This window comes from Aquarana catesbeiana, linkage group LG02, assembly GCF_042186555.1.
Source record: "Aquarana catesbeiana isolate 2022-GZ linkage group LG02, ASM4218655v1, whole genome shotgun sequence".
Classification (NCBI taxonomy): Eukaryota; Metazoa; Chordata; class Amphibia; order Anura; family Ranidae; genus Aquarana; species Aquarana catesbeiana.
In genome coordinates, this window is record NC_133325.1 from 338,041,301 (window position 1) to 338,063,362 (window position 22,062).

The window sequence follows — 22,062 nt, forward strand, 5'->3', positions numbered from 1 at the left end:
CCATTGTAGTGCATTAATGCACGTGTTAACCTGTGTCATGACACTTGCGTTGTAGTAAGGCAGACGACTCATTGTGAATTGGCTGCCAATGCGGTACAATGGATGAAACCCATCCATAACCTATTTCTTGAAATGCAGCCCACCGTAACGCACGGTTTATGCACAGTGAATGCCATTGCATTGCACCTTAAGCTTAGCAGCAACACATGTTAAAAATGTGTGGTTTTTAGTACACGTTCTCACAATGCACAAGTGTGAATGGGTCTTTAGTCTATCAGTTAGCTGACTGATATATATTGCACTTGCTGTCTGGCTGATGAGCAAAATGATTGCTCGCTCTAGTGTCTAATCTACAAATTTATATTTTATTCCAGAACTGTAAAATAAAAGAGCAAGCATATTATAATGTAGAAGCCACATTAAAAAAAAAAAAAAAACTTTCCAAATACTTAAACAATAACCAACAACCTCTAGCATTCCAGTCTCAGTTTTGGCACCTAAAAGTCCCATGTCTGTTTTGTCTATATAAGCTGGAATGTGGTGCTGCGTGATCATCAATGCTTGATGTATTTATTTAAAAAAAAAAAAAAAAAATCCAGCACACAACAAATACAAACCTATCTACCCATTTCTTAAGCTGTATTAAACATTTATAACTGGCAATTTATACCTGCCAAATGTAATCCCTTTGAAAAGTTTTTAATGCCTGGGGGCAGAACGGATCGTCAATCATGTGACCACTGTGATTGACTGTCACAGTGGTTACATGATTGGGAGCCAGTCCTACTGGCTGCTGACAGTCCAGACAGAGCGGTCTTTGGCAGCTCAGTCTCTGTACTGGGAGCGCGTATTGAGAGTGCTCTTGGCACACAGACATTGGCCACCCAGTGACATATGTGTTACTCAATCGCGTTTTATTTTAGAATTGAAAAAATTTGCATTTTATGGTCAAAATTGAAATAAGCAGTATTCCTGGGAATTCACCTCAGCTTTTATTTTTGCTTTGAAGTGACCTTGTAATGAAAATGTGATTTCCCAAAAGCTGTCCCTGCAAACTAGTAAATGCTCATCTTCTGCTGTCTGCACCCCTTACTGCACATGGCACTGTGGCTGCTCTGTACTTAGGAGTATGGCCCCAACCATAGAAATAATTGAGGCCACAGTGTGTGTAGATGCTTGGATGTTCTCCTGCCAAAGGCTTTGCACATCTCTGGAACAGGGCTTAGCACAGCATGAGATTTTAGAGGATGACTTCCCTTCAATGGAGTCGCAGCAACCTTTTGGGCAAATTGTTATCTTGACCCAATAAAAAATTACTTTGATAGAGGGGAAACATGCTACGTGGAAATGGACAACCTTATGTTACTTCTGGTATGTCAGTTTTAGTTCAATATTAGAACTTTAAAAAGCAGCTGAGACCTTCAAAGTTTGTAGGCTTTATACAGCTTAAAGTAGAACCAAAGGCAAAACTTTATTTTTTACATAGTGTGAAGAGGGATTAGAACACCTGTCAAGTTGTGTTTTTTTTTTTTTTTTTTAATTTCTGCCTGTGCCCCCATTGGGTAGAGTCACCCTCTCAATTTGTCCTGTGTACCATAATCGGCCTGGGTTCACACTGATGTGGTGCGGGACACCCAATGTAATTCTCACAGGAATCGCAGCACATTTCTGTGCAAATTGCATGCCATGTCTCTGGGGTGCGATTTTTAGCCATGGATTTGTATGGCTCAAATCGCACCGCATTTCCACCAAACTTGTGCAGGACCCTTTTTTTTTCCGCACCAGAATCTGAACACGTGGGTGTTCATACCCATGTGATTAGATTCTGCAAATCTCACTGTGTCAGACTTGGGGTGTCGTTAATTTAACATACACTGCAATTGGTTCACATGAACGGATTGCGAATTCTAGTGTTAACTGAGGCTCATTGAAAGTGAAAATAATTTTGTGTTGTCCCCAGAAAAGTAAAAAGTGGAAGTCTTCCAATGAGGACACTAGTTCTGGTGACCTGGGGATCCCCAAGAAATTCCCTTTTAATTTGTAGGACTCTATCCAAAATGGGGGGGGGGTTGCCTATAGTTTTACTTTTAGGCTTCAGCCTATTGGAAACAGCTGGACAACTCAGAATTCTTGTTTCAGCATACTCTAAGGCCCGGTTCACACTAGTGTGATGCCAGACATCGCATGTGATTCGCACCACTTTGCTGTTCAGATCACATGTGCGATGCGATTTTCATCCATACAAACTGGCTGAAATCGCATCACATTCACACCAAAATGGTGCAGGACCCTTTTTGTTTGGTCCGCATGAATCGGATCGCATGGGTGTTCACACTTTTATGCAATTTGATTCCTGCACCATTTCACAGTTCGCGATGCGATCTGCTGACCAATCTGGGGAAGTCGTTAACTTTACATTGACACCTGCAGTGGTTCGCAGATCTCAATGTGAACCACTGTGCGATGCGAGAACCCGCACTGGATTCACAGGGTTCTCACATTGCACCAGTGTGAACCGGCACTGAATCTACTGACTTTTTTAGTTTTGGGAGGCAACATTTACTGCTTGGTTTATTAGCCAAACAGAAATTTCCTGATTCCTAATTTTTATGAGCAGTCTACTGACTGGAATGGTACCAGCTGATTGGAGAAAAGTCAATGTAGCACCAATATTTAAAAAAGGGCCAAGATATATCCCTGGAAATTATAAACCAGTTCGCCTAACATCAAAATAATGCAAGCTCTTGGAAGGGATAAGGAACTATATAGAAGATTTTAGTAATATAAACTGTATTAATAGCAGTAATCAGCATGGATTCATGATGAATCATTCTTGCCAAACCAATCTATTAATCTTCTATGAGGTGAGTTGTCATCTAGATAAAGGAAGGCCTGTAGACGTGGTGTATCTGGATTTTGCAAAAGCTTTTGATACAGTTCCCTATAAACGTTTACTGTACAAAATAAGGTCTGTCGGCATAGACCATAGGTTAAGTACATTGAAAACTGGTTACGGGTGCAAGTTCAGAGGGTAGTCATAAATGGTGAGTACTCGGAATGGTCTGGTGTAGAAAGCCAGGTTCCCCAGGGTTCTGTGCTGGGACCAATCCTATTTAATTTGTTCATAAATGACCTGCAGGATGGGATAAACAGTTCAATCTCTGTATTTGCAGACAATACTAAGCTAAGCAGGGCAATAACCTCCCCCTGCATGATGTGCAAACCTTGCAATAAGATCTAAACAAATTAATGGGGTGCAAAATGAGGTTTAATGTAGAAAATGTAAAATAATGCTTTTGGGTGTGAAAAATATGAATGCAATCTACTCACGGGGGGGGGGGTGGGTGAACCTCTGGGGGGAATCTAGGATGGAAAGGTCCTGGGGCGACTTAGTAGATCACAGGCTCAGCAATGGCAAGCAAAGCCAACAGAATATTGGCATGCATTAAAAGGGGGTTTCTCCCACTTTACAAGACTCTGGTCCGGCCGTACCTGGTGTATGCCGTCCAGCTCTGGGCACCAGTCCTCAGGAGGGATGTGCTGGAGAGGGTTCGGAGAAGGGTAACAAAGCTAATAAAGGGACTGAAGGATCTCGGCTACGAGGAAAGACTGCAAGCACTGAACTTGTTCTCTCTGGAGAAGAGACGCTTGAGAAGGGATATGGTTTTAATGTACAAATACCGTACTGGTGACCCCACAATAGGGATATAACTTTTCCGCAAAAGGGAATTTAACCACTTCCGGACCGCCGCACAGCGATATAGGTTGGCTGTTTGAAGAGGGATATGTTTGTTATGGCAACAGATAGCTGCCATAACCCCGGTATCCACTTCTTCAGCGGGCGGTCCAGTCTCTACGGCGGATTCGACGCAAGATCACTTTTATCAGCGACAGGAGAGGGCCGCCCCCCATCCCGCAGCTCTCCGGTGCCGCGGTGGAGGCGATGGGGTCCTCCTTCCTTGCAGGGCGGAAGCAACGTCAAAACGTCACTTCCGCCCATAGCTCTTAAAGGGCCTTTTTTTTTTTTTTTTTCCTTGCATTTTAGTGTAAATATGAGATCTGAGGTCTTTTTTGACCCCAGATCTCATATTTAAGAGGTCCTGTCATGCTTTTTTCTATTACAAGGGATGTTTACATTCTTTGTAATAGGTATAAAAGTGACAGAATTTTTTTTAGAACCGTGTAAAAATAAAAGGTAAAATAAATAAGAAAAAAACAAAAATGTAAACGCGCCCCGTCCCGCCGAGCTCGTGTGCAGAAGCGAACGCATACGTGAGTAGCGCCCGCATATGAAAACTGTGTTCAAACCTTTGGCACCAATTACAGCCTCAAGTCTTTTGGAGTGCTGCAGAGATGATTGTTCTTCTGGAAGGTTCTCCTTTTCCCACAGAGAAATGCTGGAGCTCTGTCAGAGTGACCTGACGGCCCGCTCTAGGAAGAGTCCTGGTGGTTCCAAACTTCCATGTACGGATGATGGAGGCCACTGTCCTCATTAGGACCTTCAATGCTGCAGAAATGTTTCTGTAGCCTTCCCCCAGATCTGTGCCTTGATACAATCCTGTCTCGGGGCTCTACAGACAATTCCTTGGACTTCATTGCTTGGTTTGCTCTGATATACACTGTTATGCTGGCCAGACACTATACGAAAAATCGGCCAAAATTCGGTCATCTAGACAGTTCGCTTGTTTTTTGGCCAGTTAATGGGCACAAAATCAATAATCTTTGGGACGTTTTTGAGCTGCAAAAAATGAAGGACAAGTTTGGAAATTTTCGAACGAACGATAAATGAAAAGGTTCGTGTGTTTCTTGTCCGAAAAAAAAAATGGGTTCAACCAGTTTCTCGTATAGTGTATGACCAGCATTAACTGTGGGACCTTATATAGACAGGTGTGTGCCTTTCCAAATCGTGTCCAATCAACTGAATTTACTACAGGTGGACTTCAAGTTTTAGGCCTACACTGCTGCTGGTAAACGGACATTCAGAGGCAGTTGGATGCTTTTTTCAGCTGCCCCTGAACTTATCCAATGTTATCTTATGTGTACATGTACACAGGTTCGTTGATTGTTTTTAGTCAGTTGAGTTTAGAGGCCTTGGAAAGCAAAAAAATGAGTTCAGACGCTGAGTTTAGAGGCATTTCAAACGCCAAATACTTCTAAACGTGGTAACTCACGTTTAGCCGCGTTTCGTTTACAGGTGTTTTTCATTTTCGCCTATTTTGAAAAAAAAAGAAAAAATATTTTATAATGCTTCTAAATGCAAACGCGGTAAAACGGACCAGTTAAATCATTCGGGAAAGGTTGTAAAAATGTCCCATGTACATTAAGCCTTATGGCCCATACACATGATCCGAATATCGTCTGTCGTATGAGAATTTTCGTGACTTTATTAGCTATCCAATTTCTACTTGCGACTATTTAAGCAAGATCGGTCGTACGATATTCAAAACGTGTGATTCGGAACGTGTGTACGAGGCATTAGAAGGATCTCAAGGATGATCAGTGGAAACAGGATGCACCTGAGCTCAATTTTGAGTGTCATGGCAAAGGATGTAAATACTTATGTGATATAGATAGATATTTTTTTTTCTTTTTATGTAATGCTTGCAAAGATTTCAAACAAACTTCTTTCATGTTGCCATTATGGGTTATTGTTTGTAGAATTTTGAGGAAAATAATGAATTTAATCCATTTTGGAATAAGGCTGTAACATAACAAAATGTGGAAAAACTGAAGCGATGTGAATACTTTTCGGATGCACTTTATGTGTTGGTGGACAGCAGGAGTCCAAAGTCACTAATCGGATGATGGGAATTTTTGATCTGATTTGTTTGTTTTTTTTTTTTTTTTTTTTTTCTTCTAATAGACCAACAACGAATAGATATGTGTTCATGTAATCGGGAGATGCACGGTGTGCATTCAATAGTAAATGGCCATGTAAAGAAAGCTGGCCCGAAGATCCTTTTCAGTTACTGAATGTTCAGGTTTACCTGTCTGTGGCCAGCATTAGTGAGTTGATGGCTTTAGTATACTGTATGCTGTAATTTCCAGACCAGTCCAGTCAAACCAGTAGAGCATTTGCCTATTCTGGTTTCTTTAACAGATTAAAACTGGAAAGAAAATTATGCATGCAAATCTTTTCAAACATTCCAATGCAAAGCTGTGTCGATTTAGTTTTTACTGCCACAGGTTTGTGACCAATGTCCTGAGAGCTCTCTGACTTCTCTAAACAATGCAGTGTACATGAGCATGAACAAATGACAGAACCAACAGTAAGCAAAGGCTTCCTGTGCTATTCTGATAATCGGAACAAAACTTTCCAAAACCAAAATTTGTTATGGCTATGAAAATGAATCTTTGAACATTTCTAGACAATAATAACAAAAACATGGTTAGCGTGGAGGAACTCTTAAACTCACATTTTACACGTGGGTTACTATCTGTCAAGTTAAATCGTTCAGGAGAGGTTATAAAAACGTCCTGTGTACTTAATTAAGCCTTAGACTCCATGCACACTAGTGTGTTTTTTAGCTTTAAAAAAAAAAACTCTGGAAAAATCACTAGATAAACTTTGGTAATAGCTTTCTTGTAATGGCGTTTTAACAGCATTACAATTGGCATTTTTGTAGTAAAAAGGGAAAAAAAAATTAAACGCTATTAGGAGCGTTTCTTTTGAGAAAACGCTCCAGAAAATTCTACAAAAAATGTTTTGTTTTTTTTTCCTGCTCCTAGACGCTGAAGCTCAAACGCTAATAGCCTAAAGTAGTGTGCATGGACGCAAAGAAACACTAGCTTCTAGGAGCAGAAAAAAAATGCTAATAGCTTCTAGAAGCTTAAGAGACTTCCAGCCTAAGCTAATTTTGGGTGACGGGGAGTGTAGTTCATTTTGCACTCCTGTGACCTGTTTTCAGCAGAGAGCGGACAGAAGTCACAAATCAGTCCAGGCACCGCGTCATCCTGACAATGGGAGTCGGAATCTGCCAGGTGTCTGGACTGACACCCCATCTCAGCCTCTCAGCAAGCCGCTAAGAGCCAGAGACGGCCACTCCCAACCCCTTTCCACTGCTCAGCGCTCCAGTGAGCGAGGAGGAGCAGAGCAGAGACATGCTGATTGACAGCTCTCGGTTCTCACAGCTCAATTAGCAATCGGCGGTATTCAATCGCTCGGTTCTTTTTAAAAAAATGCTAGCGTGCATGGAGCCTTACTAAATGGTACTATTTATTTTATTCTTGTAGGATAGTATTTAGACTTCACACGGGCTTTCTGATCTGTTCCGCCTGTCAGTTTTTCAGGCAGACCTGATTGGACCTTGCGTTGTCCTCTGTTGAGCTGCGGATGTCAGTGGATACATGTCTGCTGACACTCGCCGCCATCCGATCCTGCCTGCAAAATCCAGACGGATGGTGGTCGATCGGATCAGATGAAAACAGTCAGACGCTTCCTTTCCACCTGATTTCCCCATAGAGGAGAGCGGAACTGTGTCCATCTCTGCTCCGCATAGCGGAGTGGACACGGACCTGTCATTCGCCTGCTCATCGGGCCAATGACAGAGCAAGACTACATATGCTCCGAAACAAAAGAATGCATACAAAACCATTCAAAAACTGTTGAACACATGACGTCACTTCTGACGTTGTATTCTGTCCTACAAAAATTTTCGCATTGTGAGTAACCTCTTCACTTTCGAAATGAGACTAGTGTGCTGCAAAAATTGACGTTTGGTTGTCCGAAAATCTAAGCGTGTGCAAGAGGCTTTAGTGTGGTGTTTTTTTTTTTTTTTTTTTTTTCAAATCCCTTTTAATGGACCAAGCTGTGCAGACAAAGTAGCAGTTAGAGACAAACCATTTAACCCTGACGAGTGCTTACAATGCTCGGCTTTTATTCATTTATGTAAAACCTTTACCCCGTAAGGGAAAAAACTGTTACTATAACTGCTTATAAAGTATTAGATAGACTTGACTAACAAATTGAAACTGAACTTTGGCCAATTCTGCTAGTTGAACTCTACTCTTCCCCCAGACTGACAATGCTGCTGTCCAAAGGTGTCTGTTATGTCGTGTATACACGAGTGGACTTTACAGCAGACTTTGTCCTGTGGACTTTTCGACGGACTTTCCGAATGAACGGACTTGCCTACACACGATCAACCAAAGTCCAACGGATTCGTACGTGATGACGTACGACCGGACTAAAACAAGGAAGTTCATAGCCAGTAGCTGCCCTAGTGTCAGTTTTTGTCCGTCAGACTAGCATACAGACGAGCGGACTTTTCAACCGGGAGTCCGTCGGACAGATTGGAAACATGTTTCATTTCTAGGTCCGTCAAACTTTTGAGAAAAAAAGTTCGCTGGAGCCCACACACGATCGAATTATCCGATGGACTCAGGTTCGCCGGACCAAGTATGCCGTAAAGTCCGCTCGTGTGTACACGGCATAACTCTTCCCTCCAGAGTGGAGACACCCTAAGATAGAAAGTGTGTTCTTTGGAGGATCCTCAGGTAAAAATGCATAAAAATAAAATAAAAAAAACCCTTAATGTGGTGGCTGCATTTAGTTTTCTTCTTTTTCTTTAAATATTGGTAAGCTGCAATTTATTAAAACCAAACATATATTTTATTGCAGCTTACCGATCATCTAATGTGATGGCTGTATCCGTTTTTTCTTTTCCTTGGCTTTTTTTCCTCTGTTTTCAATTATTAATTTGGCTAGTAACACACCACCTGTATTAGCGAGATACAACGCTGGATGAATGAGCTTAGGAGGCACAGCAGACTGAACACTAGCATCCCCCAGACTGACAATGATGCTGTTTGTTACTGTATCCAAATCTACTAATACATTTAAGTCAAACTGCAGCTCACTTTTAGTTACAGTAAACATTTTTTTTTTCCTTATGGGACATCGCATTCAAAGGTATTCATTATTTTCAGTGGGACCAGGAGGGAAGGCAGATATTGGGTGCACATGCTGATGTAGTGTACAGCACCTCAGAAGATAAGTGTGTTGTAATCTGTTTTTACTTCATAAAAAAGGTTTCAAACTATGGCAGTGGTGGTCAACTTGAAAACTATAGGGTTGTTTCAAGTGAGGCAGCCAACACTATTAGAGGGCTGAACAATAGCAGTGCCTTGGGCTGCATTCTCAATGCCCAGAATTCAGTTCTGTTGCTTTTTTTTCAGTGTATCGCAGTACAAACTGGAGGAGTTGAAGTACAGTAATCCCCAGCATTTGTATCTGTGGCAATAATCAGAACAATGTTCTCAGTGGATGTGGTAATAACCCCCAATGTTGGTGATTGCAGTAATAACCCCCAGCGTTTGTCCGTGGATGCAATAATACATTGGTGTTTGTGGATTCAGTAATAACCCCAAACATTGGTGTCAGTGGGCGTAATAATAATACCCAATGTTGGGGTCAGTGAGCGTAATAATAATTTAATCCTCATTGTTTGGGGTCAGTGGGCGAAATAATGATCCCCAATGTTGGGGTCACTGGGCGTAATAATCCCCAATGTTGGGGTCAGTGAGGGCAGTAATAATGCACAGAATTAATGTCGGTGCAATAACCCCCAACGTTGGTGTCAGTGGGCATAATAGCTCCCAAAGTTTGTCAGTGCATGCAATAATAACCCCATGCATTGGTTTTTGTGGATGCAAGAATAACCCCTAGCATTGATGTCAGAGGACATAACCCCCAAAATTAGCATCAGTGGATGCTAATAACCCCCAACATTGGGGTCCAGTATTACACAGGAGCTGCATATTGGGCACTATGGTATATATTCCTTTCTTTTTGTTATGTGGAGAAATAACTGCCCATAGGTCCAAGTTTTGGAAAGCATGGTTTGACCTAATTATATAAAGATGAATATAATCTGATGAGTTTATCCAATGAGGGGGTCACTCATATCAAAGCATGTGGCTAGTGATGAGAGTTGCATGTATTGACTCGACATTGGATACTACGGCTACTATTGGTTGCCATGCATAATCATTTTCACCCTTTTGGACTGCATTGAGTGCACTTTGTCAATATGAGAGTCACATTGATGTTTAATTTTATATCACACATTGGGTATTATCATTGTACTGGCTAATAACTATGGACATCGTTTTACACATCTTTATTTGTTGGGTTTTATGCAGGCACTTTCACAACTATTATGCAAAATTATTAAGACACATTCATTTAATAAAATAGGTTTTTTTATTGTCATATTTTATTATAGCACATTTTAATTAGCTATTTAATTACAGACGTTTTATGTTTTAGAAACACTTAATTGATATCTGTTTTGGATATTGTAAATCCGCTGTGGGCTAGAAAGATTTGAGCGTAGAACGTGTTTATTTGTAAATTTAAATTGACCTCATTACTACAGGGTCAAAAGTGAAATCGGCACACCCCGTAAGGGGCAGGTACATTTGTGTGTTGCATTTTAGGCACATTACTATAGAACTCTATATAATGTGCATTTTCATAAAAGCGCATGAAAGATGCAGGAGTCTCTTTAATGCAACACACATAAAACGCACAGGTGTGAACAGGGCCTTAAAAGAGGCTATGTTCTTACCTTTCCAGTGGTACATGTTGGTAGGAACAGTTATGCCCCGTACACACGGTCGGATTTTCCGACGGAAAATGTGTGATAGGACCTTGTTGTCGGAAATTCCGACCGTGTGTAGGCTCCATCACACATTTTCCATAGGAATTTCCGACACACAAAGTTTGAGAGCAGGATATAAAATTTTCCGACAACAAAATCCGTTGTTGGAAATTCCGATCGTGTGTACACAAATCCGACGGACAAAGTGCCACGCATGCTCAGAATAAATAAAGAGATGAAAGCTATTGGCCACTGCCCCGTTTATAGTCCCGACGTACGTGTTTTACGTCACCGCGTTTAGAACGATCGGATTTTCCGACAACTTTGTGTGACCGTGTGTATGCAAGACAAGTTTGAGCCAACATGCGTCGGAAAAAAAAAAATCCTAGGATTTTGTTGTCGGAATGTCCGAACAAAGTCCGACCGTGTGTACAGGGCATAAGAGTAACCACTGCAATGGCAAAGGGAGTAGGTTTTTGACCTGATTAAAATGTTGAATACCTGCAGTAACCGGGGAGCTGTAAGAGCTGTTGGAAAAGTGACTATATATATATATATATATATATATATATATATATATATATATATATATATATATATATATATATATATATATATATAATTATAGAGTAGGGTTAGGCAACCTACTTGAACAACAATGAAGAAGTCAAAGCTCACCGGGCACAGTGTCCTGTTAGGGCCAGTTCACACCAGAACATGATGCCAGAAATGCATGTTCCACCTGTGTTTCCTGCATAGTGTTCAAAACGCACTGCCTTTGTGATCTAATGTGGGTGATGATACATGGTTAACCCCAAAAAAGAGCCCAAACGCAATGGACACAAAAAAAAAAGTATTACAAGAATGCAGGGATCAGGAGTGTGTTAAGCTTAGAATGCAGGGATCAGGAGTGTGTTACGCTCAGAATGCAGGGATTGGAGGGTGATGTGAAGTGTGGTAGAGGCCACTGCTATGGGTGTGACAAACACTCACTCTCCTCCTCCCCTTCCCTCCCATAGCATCCTACCTGTGCATACAGGAGACCAAGAAGCAGCACAGTTCTGTACAGGGGGCAGGAGCTGGCAGCGTGACTTTTAATATTAGCAAGCTGGTGATTGGTTGCTTTGAAAAGTTAACTTGGCAAGCTCCTCCTCTGCCCCTGGGCTGTATGTTGCCTCTCGCTTTTCACTGTTCACAGCGACGGAGGGGAGGGAGAGAGAAGTACCAAAGGCACAGAGGAGGAGGCTGGGGGTGGAAGGAGAAGGACCAGCAGTAGCGGAGTTGGCGGCACAGAACTGTTCCCAGTCTACCTGTCGCCTACCCGAGGTCAACAGGTAGCCGGCGATCCATGGGTTGCTGACCCTGGGTATAGAGCAACAAAGATTGACTGGATGAGATCAAGACATCTGTGTCCAGAATGACATAGTCCTAAAATCCAATGAAGAGAGTAAAAATCCAGCACCAGTTGGCAAAATTGATATCTTTATTTAATCCATCAAACCATAAAAGGAATCCATTCCTAAAAATTGACGTGTTTCAGCCTTCTACATAGAGCTTAGTCATTATGAACGGGGTGTACGGATTAAATTTTTGATCCCATAGTAACAAGATTGCTTTAAAGTGGAGTTACAGCCAAAAATGGAACTTCCACTTTTTGGATTCCCCCCCCCCCCCCGGTGTCATGTTTGGAACCTTTCAGGGGGGAGGAGGGAGCAGATACCTGTCTAATACAGGTATTTGCTCCCACTTCCTGGCATAGATCACCGCGGCGCTTGCGGTGACCTACGCCACTTCCGGCGCCTACACTCTCCTCTCTCCAGGGACCAGAGAGGACGCGCAGCGCGACTCGCGCTTGCGCAGTAGGGAACGAGGAAGTGAAGCTGCACGGCTTCACTTCCTTATTCCCTTACCGAGGATGGCGGCGGCAGCAGCCGAGAGCTGAAGGACGGATCGGCTTCGGCTGCCGACATCGCGGGCTCCCTGGACAGGTAAGTGTCCATATATTAAAAGTTAGCAGCTGCAGTATTTGTAGCTGCTGGCTTTTAATTTTTTTTTTTTCAGCGAACCTCCGCTTTAAATATTTTATCTTTTCAGTATTCGGTATTCATGTTAAGACGAGAGCATTAAGCAGAGCAAAACAGCTTGATTGGCTTGTAATCTGGAATTCTATGAACCAACCACATTCTAGTATGAATTATCTGTGAGCTAATAGAGATGCATTGCTTTGCAATCTCTAACAATCTCCACTAGCTTTGATTTATTTGGTTAGGATTTCACCATAGTCCTCTTGCTCTGCCGGTTTCCTACTTGCATCACCATTTTCTCTGTCCGACCTTCCCAGACTGGTTTTAGGCTACTGACCTTTGACTTTACTGACCTTTAACCCAGGTCCAAGTTTTACTCAGTCCATTTACGGAGAAATTACCTAAGCTATGTAGTGTCCTAGGTTCTTTCCAGAATGTACAGTTTCTGCTGATCACCTGCAGTGTTCATAGTTTTGTTTATCAGCGTGTGAAATTGTAGATTACAAACATCTGGCTCCTGTTGGGCAACATTTGTGTAACTTTTTTTTTTTTTTTTTCTTAGGCATTTTGTTATTCATAAACAGTTCTGTTTAAGAGCCGGTTCAGACCACATGCAGTCCAGTGTGTGTGTTTGTTTTTTTGTTTTTTCTGCATCAAAAATGCATGGGTAGTAGGTTATGTGGCACAGTTCACGCCAGTGTGGTCAGTTAGTGCGTTCCAGTAAAAAAAAAAGTAGAACATGCTGCATTTTACTGCACTGAACTGGAACGTTGGAAAAGTGCATCAAAAACACCAGAATGCATAGATTAAGGTGAGGGGAAAAAAAGGGGTAAAAGCACCAAGATGCATCTAAAATGCACCTGAATGCATCAAAAACATGCAACTGGACTGTAATTCTATGGTGTGAACTGGCCCTAAGACAATCTTTTAAGACAAAAAACAAAAATGAATTGCTGTATACGTATAAGCACAGTAAATTGCATTGTCATTAAAACAAAAAACATCTTTGTTCTTCATTCTTGTTTATGGTTCTACAATGGCTTTCCTGGCTAGGTGCATTTATACTAATGTTTGTTCCTGGTTGTGGCTTTTGTGATTGAGCCGTAGCTCTGCGTGACTTGTTCTGTTAGTGGGGTAGGTGACTGGCCCCTATTAATATGTTTAGGGGATGCCACTTTCTGAGCCACTCTCCACACTGTGCACGCTTTTACATTTCATTCATAAATGGCGGATCCTTGTGTGGAGTCTGTGATGCCTCTGGCTAAATCATAGGTGCTCAACATTTGGCCCTTCAGCTGTTGCGGAACTACAAGTCCCATCATGGTTCTACCCTTTGGTTGTCATGCTTGTAACTGTCAGCCTTGCAATGCCACATGGGACCTGTAGTTCTGCAACAGCTGAAGGGCCACAGGTTGAGCACCCATGGCCTAAGGCTTCAAAGCACTGAAAGGAGAGCCTGTCAAAGCTGTCCTGAAGCAAGCACCTGTGCCTTTTATAAATATGCCATTTTTAAGCTGTAGAAATGGGCCCCGTGTATTGCGAATAAATCAGGACTGTATTTTGATCCACGTTCATTAAATGAAAAGTAGGACAACGTTCCAATGCTCGTCTTCAGGTAGTAGTGTCTGTGACTTACTAGCAGATTCACAGTGACCAGGTATATTTGTAATCCATTCAGTATTGCACTGTTCCCTTGAATTGTTGTTGTCTTTACAAATACTGCATAAAGTGGTGGCTTGCCTTCCTGTTTGCACCAATATTAGTTACATAAATACATTTTAACAGCTACATGTTTTAGTATACAATGGGTTGAATAAACTAGAGGACTAATTTTATAAAGCTAATTGCAGACAGATGTCAGCACTAAGGAAAAATGAAATCCTATAGTGCAGGTCTGAAAGGATACCTTTTTTTTGTGTGTGTGTGTGTGTGTGTGTATATATATATATATCTCTCTCTCTCTCTATCTCTCTCTCTCTCTCTCTATCTCTCTCTCTATCTCTCTCTATCTCTCTCTATCTCTCTCTATCTCTATCTCTCTCTATCTCTCTCTATCTCTCTCTCTCTATCTCTCTCTATCTCTCTCTCTCTCTCTCTCTCTATCTCTCTCTATCTCTCTCTCTCTCTATCTCTCTCTCTCTCTATCTCTCTCTCTCTCTATCTATCTCTGCAAATGTTTTGCAACAAACATTCCTTTATTTAGAAGGTCATTTTTGATGAAAGGGATCATTTCAATTACTGTTTATGAAACCACTGTCTGATTGCTCATAGTTTTTCTTGTCCCTGTTATACCCAGTTTTTGCTGGTTATGAATAAGGGAGGTTAATTGATGATCTGAGCCTTCTACAGATTTACGGATTGTACAGGACAGAAATACAGGAGCTGCCACTGCTGACTTCTTTTTGAAAGTATATCTGGAAGAAGCATGTGTGTAGAAGCTGTCTTGACATACTGACAGTTTCATTCTAAGATACCCACTGTCCACTGTCATTACACTGCAATAGAAACCCTATCAACACCTAGTTCATGTTTACATTTTAAATAGTGTACCTGTTTCTTTTTTTAGAAGAAGAGACACGGGATGGTTTTGCCAGAAAAAGCTTCAGTGCATGCGCAGTGCAGTATACCCTACAATCTCATTCTCAGCAATTGTAAGATCCCAAAAATTGAGCCAGGTATCAATAAGATGTAACAGTAGCACTCATGTGCAGGAGTCGCTTGTTTGCTCAGTAGCAGAGTTGGAAGATGCTGGACCATGAAGTAGATAAGCATTGGCAATGGATTGATGAGATAGTCGAATCGCTGGAGGAAGACACCAGGAGGTATGTGTCATAATGCTGTGCATACTTGTGCATTATGACAAGAACCCACTCTAAAAGCTTTATGGTACAATATTTTGAGATTTTTGAGTGAAAACTATAATATAAAGTTACATGCATACTTATTGAATGTACTGTATAATGGAAATGGTATAAGATACAAGTATAAACCAAATGCAGGATATTACAAAATAGAAAACAAGGACCCCCCCCCCCCCCCCCAAAAAAAAAAAAAAAAAAAAAAAAGCTTTAAAGTTCCACTTTAATATGCATAGACTGAATATATACCACAGTTATGTGTGTTGCAAGGGTTAACAGTAGGGGTGAAAATTCAGAAGCTGTTTAATCAAGTCAAATTAAAGTGTAAATCCCAATTTAAACTCCTGGCATAAAACTTCTAAATGCATCCCAGGTGCATCAAAACAAAAGATGTCCAAAGTCTTATAGTTTTCAGAAATACGCGACAGCATGAGTAAAAAAGCCAATCTCCTTCCAGCATGCCGCCTAGGGGGGCCCTTGATTTCTGTAGGGAAGCAACAGTCTCTCTGCAAAGGTCCATTATGCCCCCCGCTGAGTCAAAGTTGTCGCGCTGCAGTCAGTGAAGCTCATGGTGCATGCTGATTGGAGAGCTCTAAATGTGTCCATCTACGCTGTGGCTGAATAAAGCAAACGGTAAGAGCCTATTCTTGCTCATTGCAGGTTACAAGTGACCACATGCTATGGTGTGCTGTGTTTTTTGGCATTGTTATAGTAGTGTCAAGGTCGGTCACCTTTATGAATTAATTATTTTGACCAACATCTGACTAGGTTATCTACACCAACATTTTATTGTCATTTTAAAGTTCTTTATTTGCTATAAAATTTTCTTCTCCTGTTTTCAAGCAGTTATGATGCATCTCGCCAATAAGCATTATGTTTACAGTACATTTCTATTTCCCCCTTTTTTATTATAGTGTTGAGATTGGCGAGAGCGTGAGGGGGGAAGATGTTTACATCGTACAGAGTGGTTGTGGTGAGATCAATGACAACCTAATGGAACTCCTCATCATGATAAATGCCTGCAAGATTGCTTCTTCCTCTCGGGTCACGGCAGTCATTCCATGTTTTCCATATGCTCGCCAAGACAAAAAAGACAAGGTAAGTTAAGCCACCTCTGCTTATTATACTGGTTCCTCTATAACTCCATGCAGTCTTTCATAAATGGGCCACTGCTCTTAGAGTAACAGACATTTTAACCTCTTGGTGGTGATTTGGACCTAATGGATGCTTGCTTTACATTTTGCCATCACAATAAACTTTAGCCTTGGGCAGCCTGATTTTTAAACAGGCCTCACAATTCATACTGATGGAAAGATGTTTTGTTTGGATGTTACTATCCTTTTGCTTTGCTTACTATGTTTTTATTTTGCTAGCATGTGTGCCAAGAAAATCGAATTTTGATGAGGGGGAGCTTTCAAAATTGTGTGAATCATGGGTCAGCTGCCAGAGAACATAGTGTAGTGGGGCTAGCTGATAAAGAACATAGTGCAAACACTTGAGCAAGGTTGTTGGAAACATATTGCAAGGTTTGGGTAAAAGCTGCCAAAGATTCAAGCTGCCAAAAATTCTACTGCAGATTTTGTTGAGGATGATAACATGTTAGTGAAGACTGTGTCTAGTTGGTACATAGGAACTGGAGATAAAAGAATGTCTCTACTAGGGTGTGGGACCAGTCATCAGTGCAATGCAGAAGTACAGGAAGGTTGAAAGGAGACATACAGTATGTTATTTTTGAAACACTTTTCTTGAAATGTAAAGATAGTCATTTTATACCACACAGGGATTAGTATTGCAAGTTCTCTGCCCTGTGAGCAGCTGGTCAGGGCTGAGGATCAAGTGTTGTAAGCAACCAGTCAGGAGGGGCTGTTCATTTAGATCAGGTTTCTGCTCACAGGAAAAAGGGAAATAATCTCCAGAAAATCAACAAGGATGTGTAGGTTTATTTTTAATAGAAAAAGAAAAAAAAAAAAAAAAAAATATATATATATATATATATATATATATATATATATATATATATATATATATATATATATATATATATATATATATATACAGCAAGTAAAATAAGTATTGAACACGTCACTATCTTTCTAGGTAAATATATCTGTAAAGGTGGTGGTGTTATGAAATTTTCACCACATCTTGGTAACAATCCATACATACAAAGAAACCAAAACAAATGGTGACTTGTTATTTTACCTGCTATGTGTGTATGTATGTGTGTGTGTGTATGTGTATATATATATATATATATATATATATATATATATATATTATTCTGCACACTGCTATGCACAGTCAATCAAAAATAAAAAGCGGACCTATTGGGAAACTAGTCTCAGTTCCCCAGGAGGCTCCAAATATGTAAAAGAAAAAGAACACAGCAAAGGCGCCTCTTAGCAAGATCGTAAAATATAATGATACAATTCCATTAAAAACACTCACATATAAAGACTTGGTAGTCCGGCGTAGGTATGTTCACTCTCGGATGGAAAACAGCCTGGTTTCTCTGCGCTGCCAGCTTGTGACTTCCGGGATTCAATCATAGTCCAGGACGAGGATTGGGAATCCGCCGGGCCAAGCTTAACGGCAGTACAGTGCCTCCATCGAATCTGCGTTCCAGCCCTCCATTCGACTGCCCGGCGGATTCCCAAGCCTCGTCCTGGACTACGATTGAATCCCGGAAGTCCGGGAATACACAAGCCGGCAGCGCAGAGGAACCAGGCTCTTTTCCATCTGAGAGCGCAGAAACTGCGTATGGCCTTTACTGAACATACCTACGCCGGACTACCAAGTCTTTATATGTGAGTGTTTTTAATGGCATTGTATCATTAAATTTTATGATCTTACTAAGAGGCGCCTTTGCTGTGTTCTTTTTCTTTTACATATTTGGAGTGGCTTCACCTCCCCTGATAAGGCTGCCCTGCTAACAGACTGTATATATCTCATGAAGAGCTTTCAGTGCTCAAAGGACTTTTTTTTTAAACGTGCATTGAGGCTTATTGTTTACATTGAAACCTGCGCTGCTTCTTGTTTTATTCCCCAGGAGGCTCCGCCTACCCAGTGACAAGTCATTGCCCATATTTGGGTAATGCCATCACCTGTAATCCCATTTACAGCTAGCTTTCAGGCTGAGGATTCTCCTGGCTGACAGCTGGATTGGGGTGGAAATACAGCATTATGTAGGAAGCTGTCGCATTTATGTTACACCTCTGTACGCCAGCTTAGAGTTGGTCTTAATTCCTGCCATTTTTCTAATCTGAGAAAAGGTGGTAATTCTTTTAAGAATCGGTCACTGCCACAGTGACCGATTCTTAAAATGGCGTTAGTAAGAACTACCTGAATTTGCTGCACGAGTTGGTAATGTTACCAACACTGATGTAAATGTTTGCCTGACCTTGGGTCCAGGTCGTACTTGGGAGAACTACTGCCAGAAAAGTGCCATTAGGGCTATATTGATTTCCCCTGCATGTGTTTATGTATTTCTTGTACAGTTGCTCCAACAATTCTCACTATTCTCTATTACGGTTTATCTGTTGCTCATGTACAGTGTATGGTTTTACCACTGGACTGAAGTTATCAGGAGATCAAACCTACATTGACTTTTTTACTTTTGATTACAGTGCTCAGTTGCTGGCTCTAGCCCAAAACCTAACCCACTTGGAAGACATGACATATATATGACAGTGTGGGCGGCACAGTGGTGTAGTGGGTAGCACTCTCACCTAGCAGTAAAAAGGGTCGCTGGTTCGAATCCCAACCATGACACTACGAGCCTGCAGTTTGTACGTTCTCCCTGTGCCTGTGTGGGTTTCCTCCGGGTACTCCGGTTTCCTCCCACACTCCAAAGACATGCTGGTAGGCTAATTGGCTTCTGTCCAAAATTGGCCCTAGTATATGAATGTGAGTTAGGATAATTGTGGACACGCACCCACACTTACTCAGGTTGAACTGGATGGACTGGTGTCTTTATTCAAGCTTACTAACAATGTAAGTGTACATGATTAATACAAATTTATGTGTTCATTACTGTAGTGTGCACCATGCAGCCTGATCTTATTGTGTATTGTGACAACTCGAATAAGAGTCAGTCACTATATGCAGAAAAAGCACAGACACTTGGGTTAGGGGAATGCCCTGGTTAGGAATTTCAATAACCAGTCAGATTCAGGTAAAAATGATTGGTAGCTGTGAGAAATCTTTTTGTAAGGATATCTTGTTGCCTCTGACTATGTCTGTAAGAGACTACAGTAAATCTGTTTGGAAATCTCCTATGCAAAAAATATCCCCAGATTACTACCAACGTGACTGGGCTATACTGCTGCACTGAAACTATGCCTAAATGGGGGAAAAAATGCTCTGAACATGTTGGCTGTGCTTCCTGTATTTTTATCCTTTAAAGTGATTGATTTAAAACCTCAGACATGAAATGTGAACAAAACATGTCTTTCTATAGTGTGTACTTGTCTTATTTTAAGAGCACTGAGTGTCAATTCTGTCTGCTGCCTTGTTCCTCTAGCAGTATGAATCACTTCTGACAGGTTTTCTTGACACCAAGAGTGACAGGGGAGGGAGCTCCAGCTGATTGACAGCCTCAGCTCTGTTCCTGTGTGCTGTCCAATCCTTCGATCGGCTCTCAGAGCTTTCATCCATGAACTCCGCAGAGTAACTTCAGCTCCCTGCCCCTCGTTTCTGAAAGCTCAGACAAGCTTTGTAAATTCTGCACTTTGGCAGTAGAGAAGACACCTGATAAAAGGATACAACTTATGTAGGAGGATTTGTTTAGTCTCTATGTATCATCTGAGACCAGTCACTGCCCTGGGTATATGTAAAGTCTTTCCACAACTTTAATTATTGATTTTGATCAATTGTACTTAGGATAATAACGTAGATATTATTCATATGGAGGGTTCTAAATATAAACTGGGCCCTTTTTATGTTGTAGTGTTTCAGGTTTTGTCTTCTGGATATTTTTCATAAAAAATAAAAAAAAAATGCTTTGAGCAACCACCTTAATGTCTAATAAGCGTAATAACTCAATTAATCATTAACTCAGTTTTCGTCCAAATATAGAGCGTTCCTCTAGGGATGCTGACAACAAATGCTTCATTTAGAAACTTAGTCTTCGTATACTGACATTATGTGCTATCCCTGGGTACACAGTGTTTTCTTAATAGTTCAGTTATTCACTGTGTCTAATGAATAACACTTTTTTTTTTTTTTGTTTTTTTTTGTTTTTTTTTTTAGAAAGCTCTACTGCTTCGCTATTCTATAGTTTTGATTATCATTTCCAAAAAATGGCTTATATACCACTTGCTGAGCGTGTGTTTTTATATTTTCTTGTTAACAAGTTTAAAGGACCAGTCCGCCCAAAACTTATCCTTCAGGGTTTGACAGCAGAGAATTAAAGCTAAACTATAGGTTGATTGCAAGACCCATATTAACCGCTCGCCGACCAGCCGCCATCATTTTACTGCGGTTGGCAGGGCTGCACGAATCGCCGTAGGTGTACGTCGCCCTCTTTAAGAGCTCTAGGGGGTGCGAGCTGCTGAAGCCGATGCCACGATCGATCCTTAAGAGAGCCAGAACGGGGATCTGTCAATGTAAACAGACAGATCCCCATTCTGACAGGGGAGTAGAGAGAGATCTGTTGTTCCTAGTGATCTGGAACAGAGATCTCTCTCCTCCTCCAGTCACAACTCCACTTCCCAGTTAATCACCTCCCTATGGAACACTTAACCCCTTGATTGCCCCTTGTGTTAACCCATTCCCTGCCAGTGACATTTATACAGTAATCGGTGTACACATGTCAATGGTCCAAAAAGAGTGTTCGATCTGTCTGCCACAATGTCGCAGTCCCGCTAAAAATCGATCATCACCGCCATTACTAGTAAAAAAAAAAAAAAAAAACTAAGAATAAAAATGCCATAAATCTATCCCCTATTTTGCAGACACTATAACTTTTGCACAAACCAATCAATATACACTTATTGCAATTTTTTTTTTTTTTTTTCGTGGAAGAATACATATTTGCCTGATGAGAAAATATATTTTTTTCTTTTTGCATATTATAGCAAAAAGTAAAAAATATTTATTTTTTTTTGTTTATAGTGCAAAAAATAAAAACCGCAGAGGTGATCAAATACCACCAAAAGAAAGCTATATTTGTGGGGAAAAAGATCTAAATTTTGTTTTTGTACAACGTTGCATGCCGTGCGATTGTCAGTTAAACAACGCAGTGCCGTATCGCAAAAAATGGCCTGGTCATTAAGGAGCAAATCCTTCCACTCCTTAAGTGGTTAATGAAGTTCTTTGTAATTATGCATAATTAAAGTGAAACTAAACCCTCCTATCCTTTTCAGCTAAGGAGGTTGCCATCTTGGCCTCGGTCTGATCTGCAACAGCCATAGTGTTGCACACGTGATCAGTTATGAAACCAGCCAATGATGGTTTGACAGTTTGATTGAAAGCACAAGCAAATGTTACAGCATTCAGGGGATGCTGGGAATTTCCACAACTTGCTTTCTGCTTCACGCCACCATGTGGATTCATGTGTCGTCCCCTACACCTCTG

General features: G+C 41.1%; 1 protein-coding gene across 1 annotated transcript in view; it reads left to right on the forward strand.

Moving 5' to 3' along the window:
* The window catches only part of PRPS2 (phosphoribosyl pyrophosphate synthetase 2), an 81,346-nt gene that overhangs the window by 22,965 nt on the left and 36,319 nt on the right, over nt 1-22,062 (forward strand). The window contains exon 2 of the mRNA XM_073614855.1: nt 16,401-16,584. Coding sequence (XP_073470956.1) covers nt 16,401-16,584 — 184 coding nt within the window. The remainder of the gene's footprint in view (nt 1-16,400; nt 16,585-22,062) is intronic.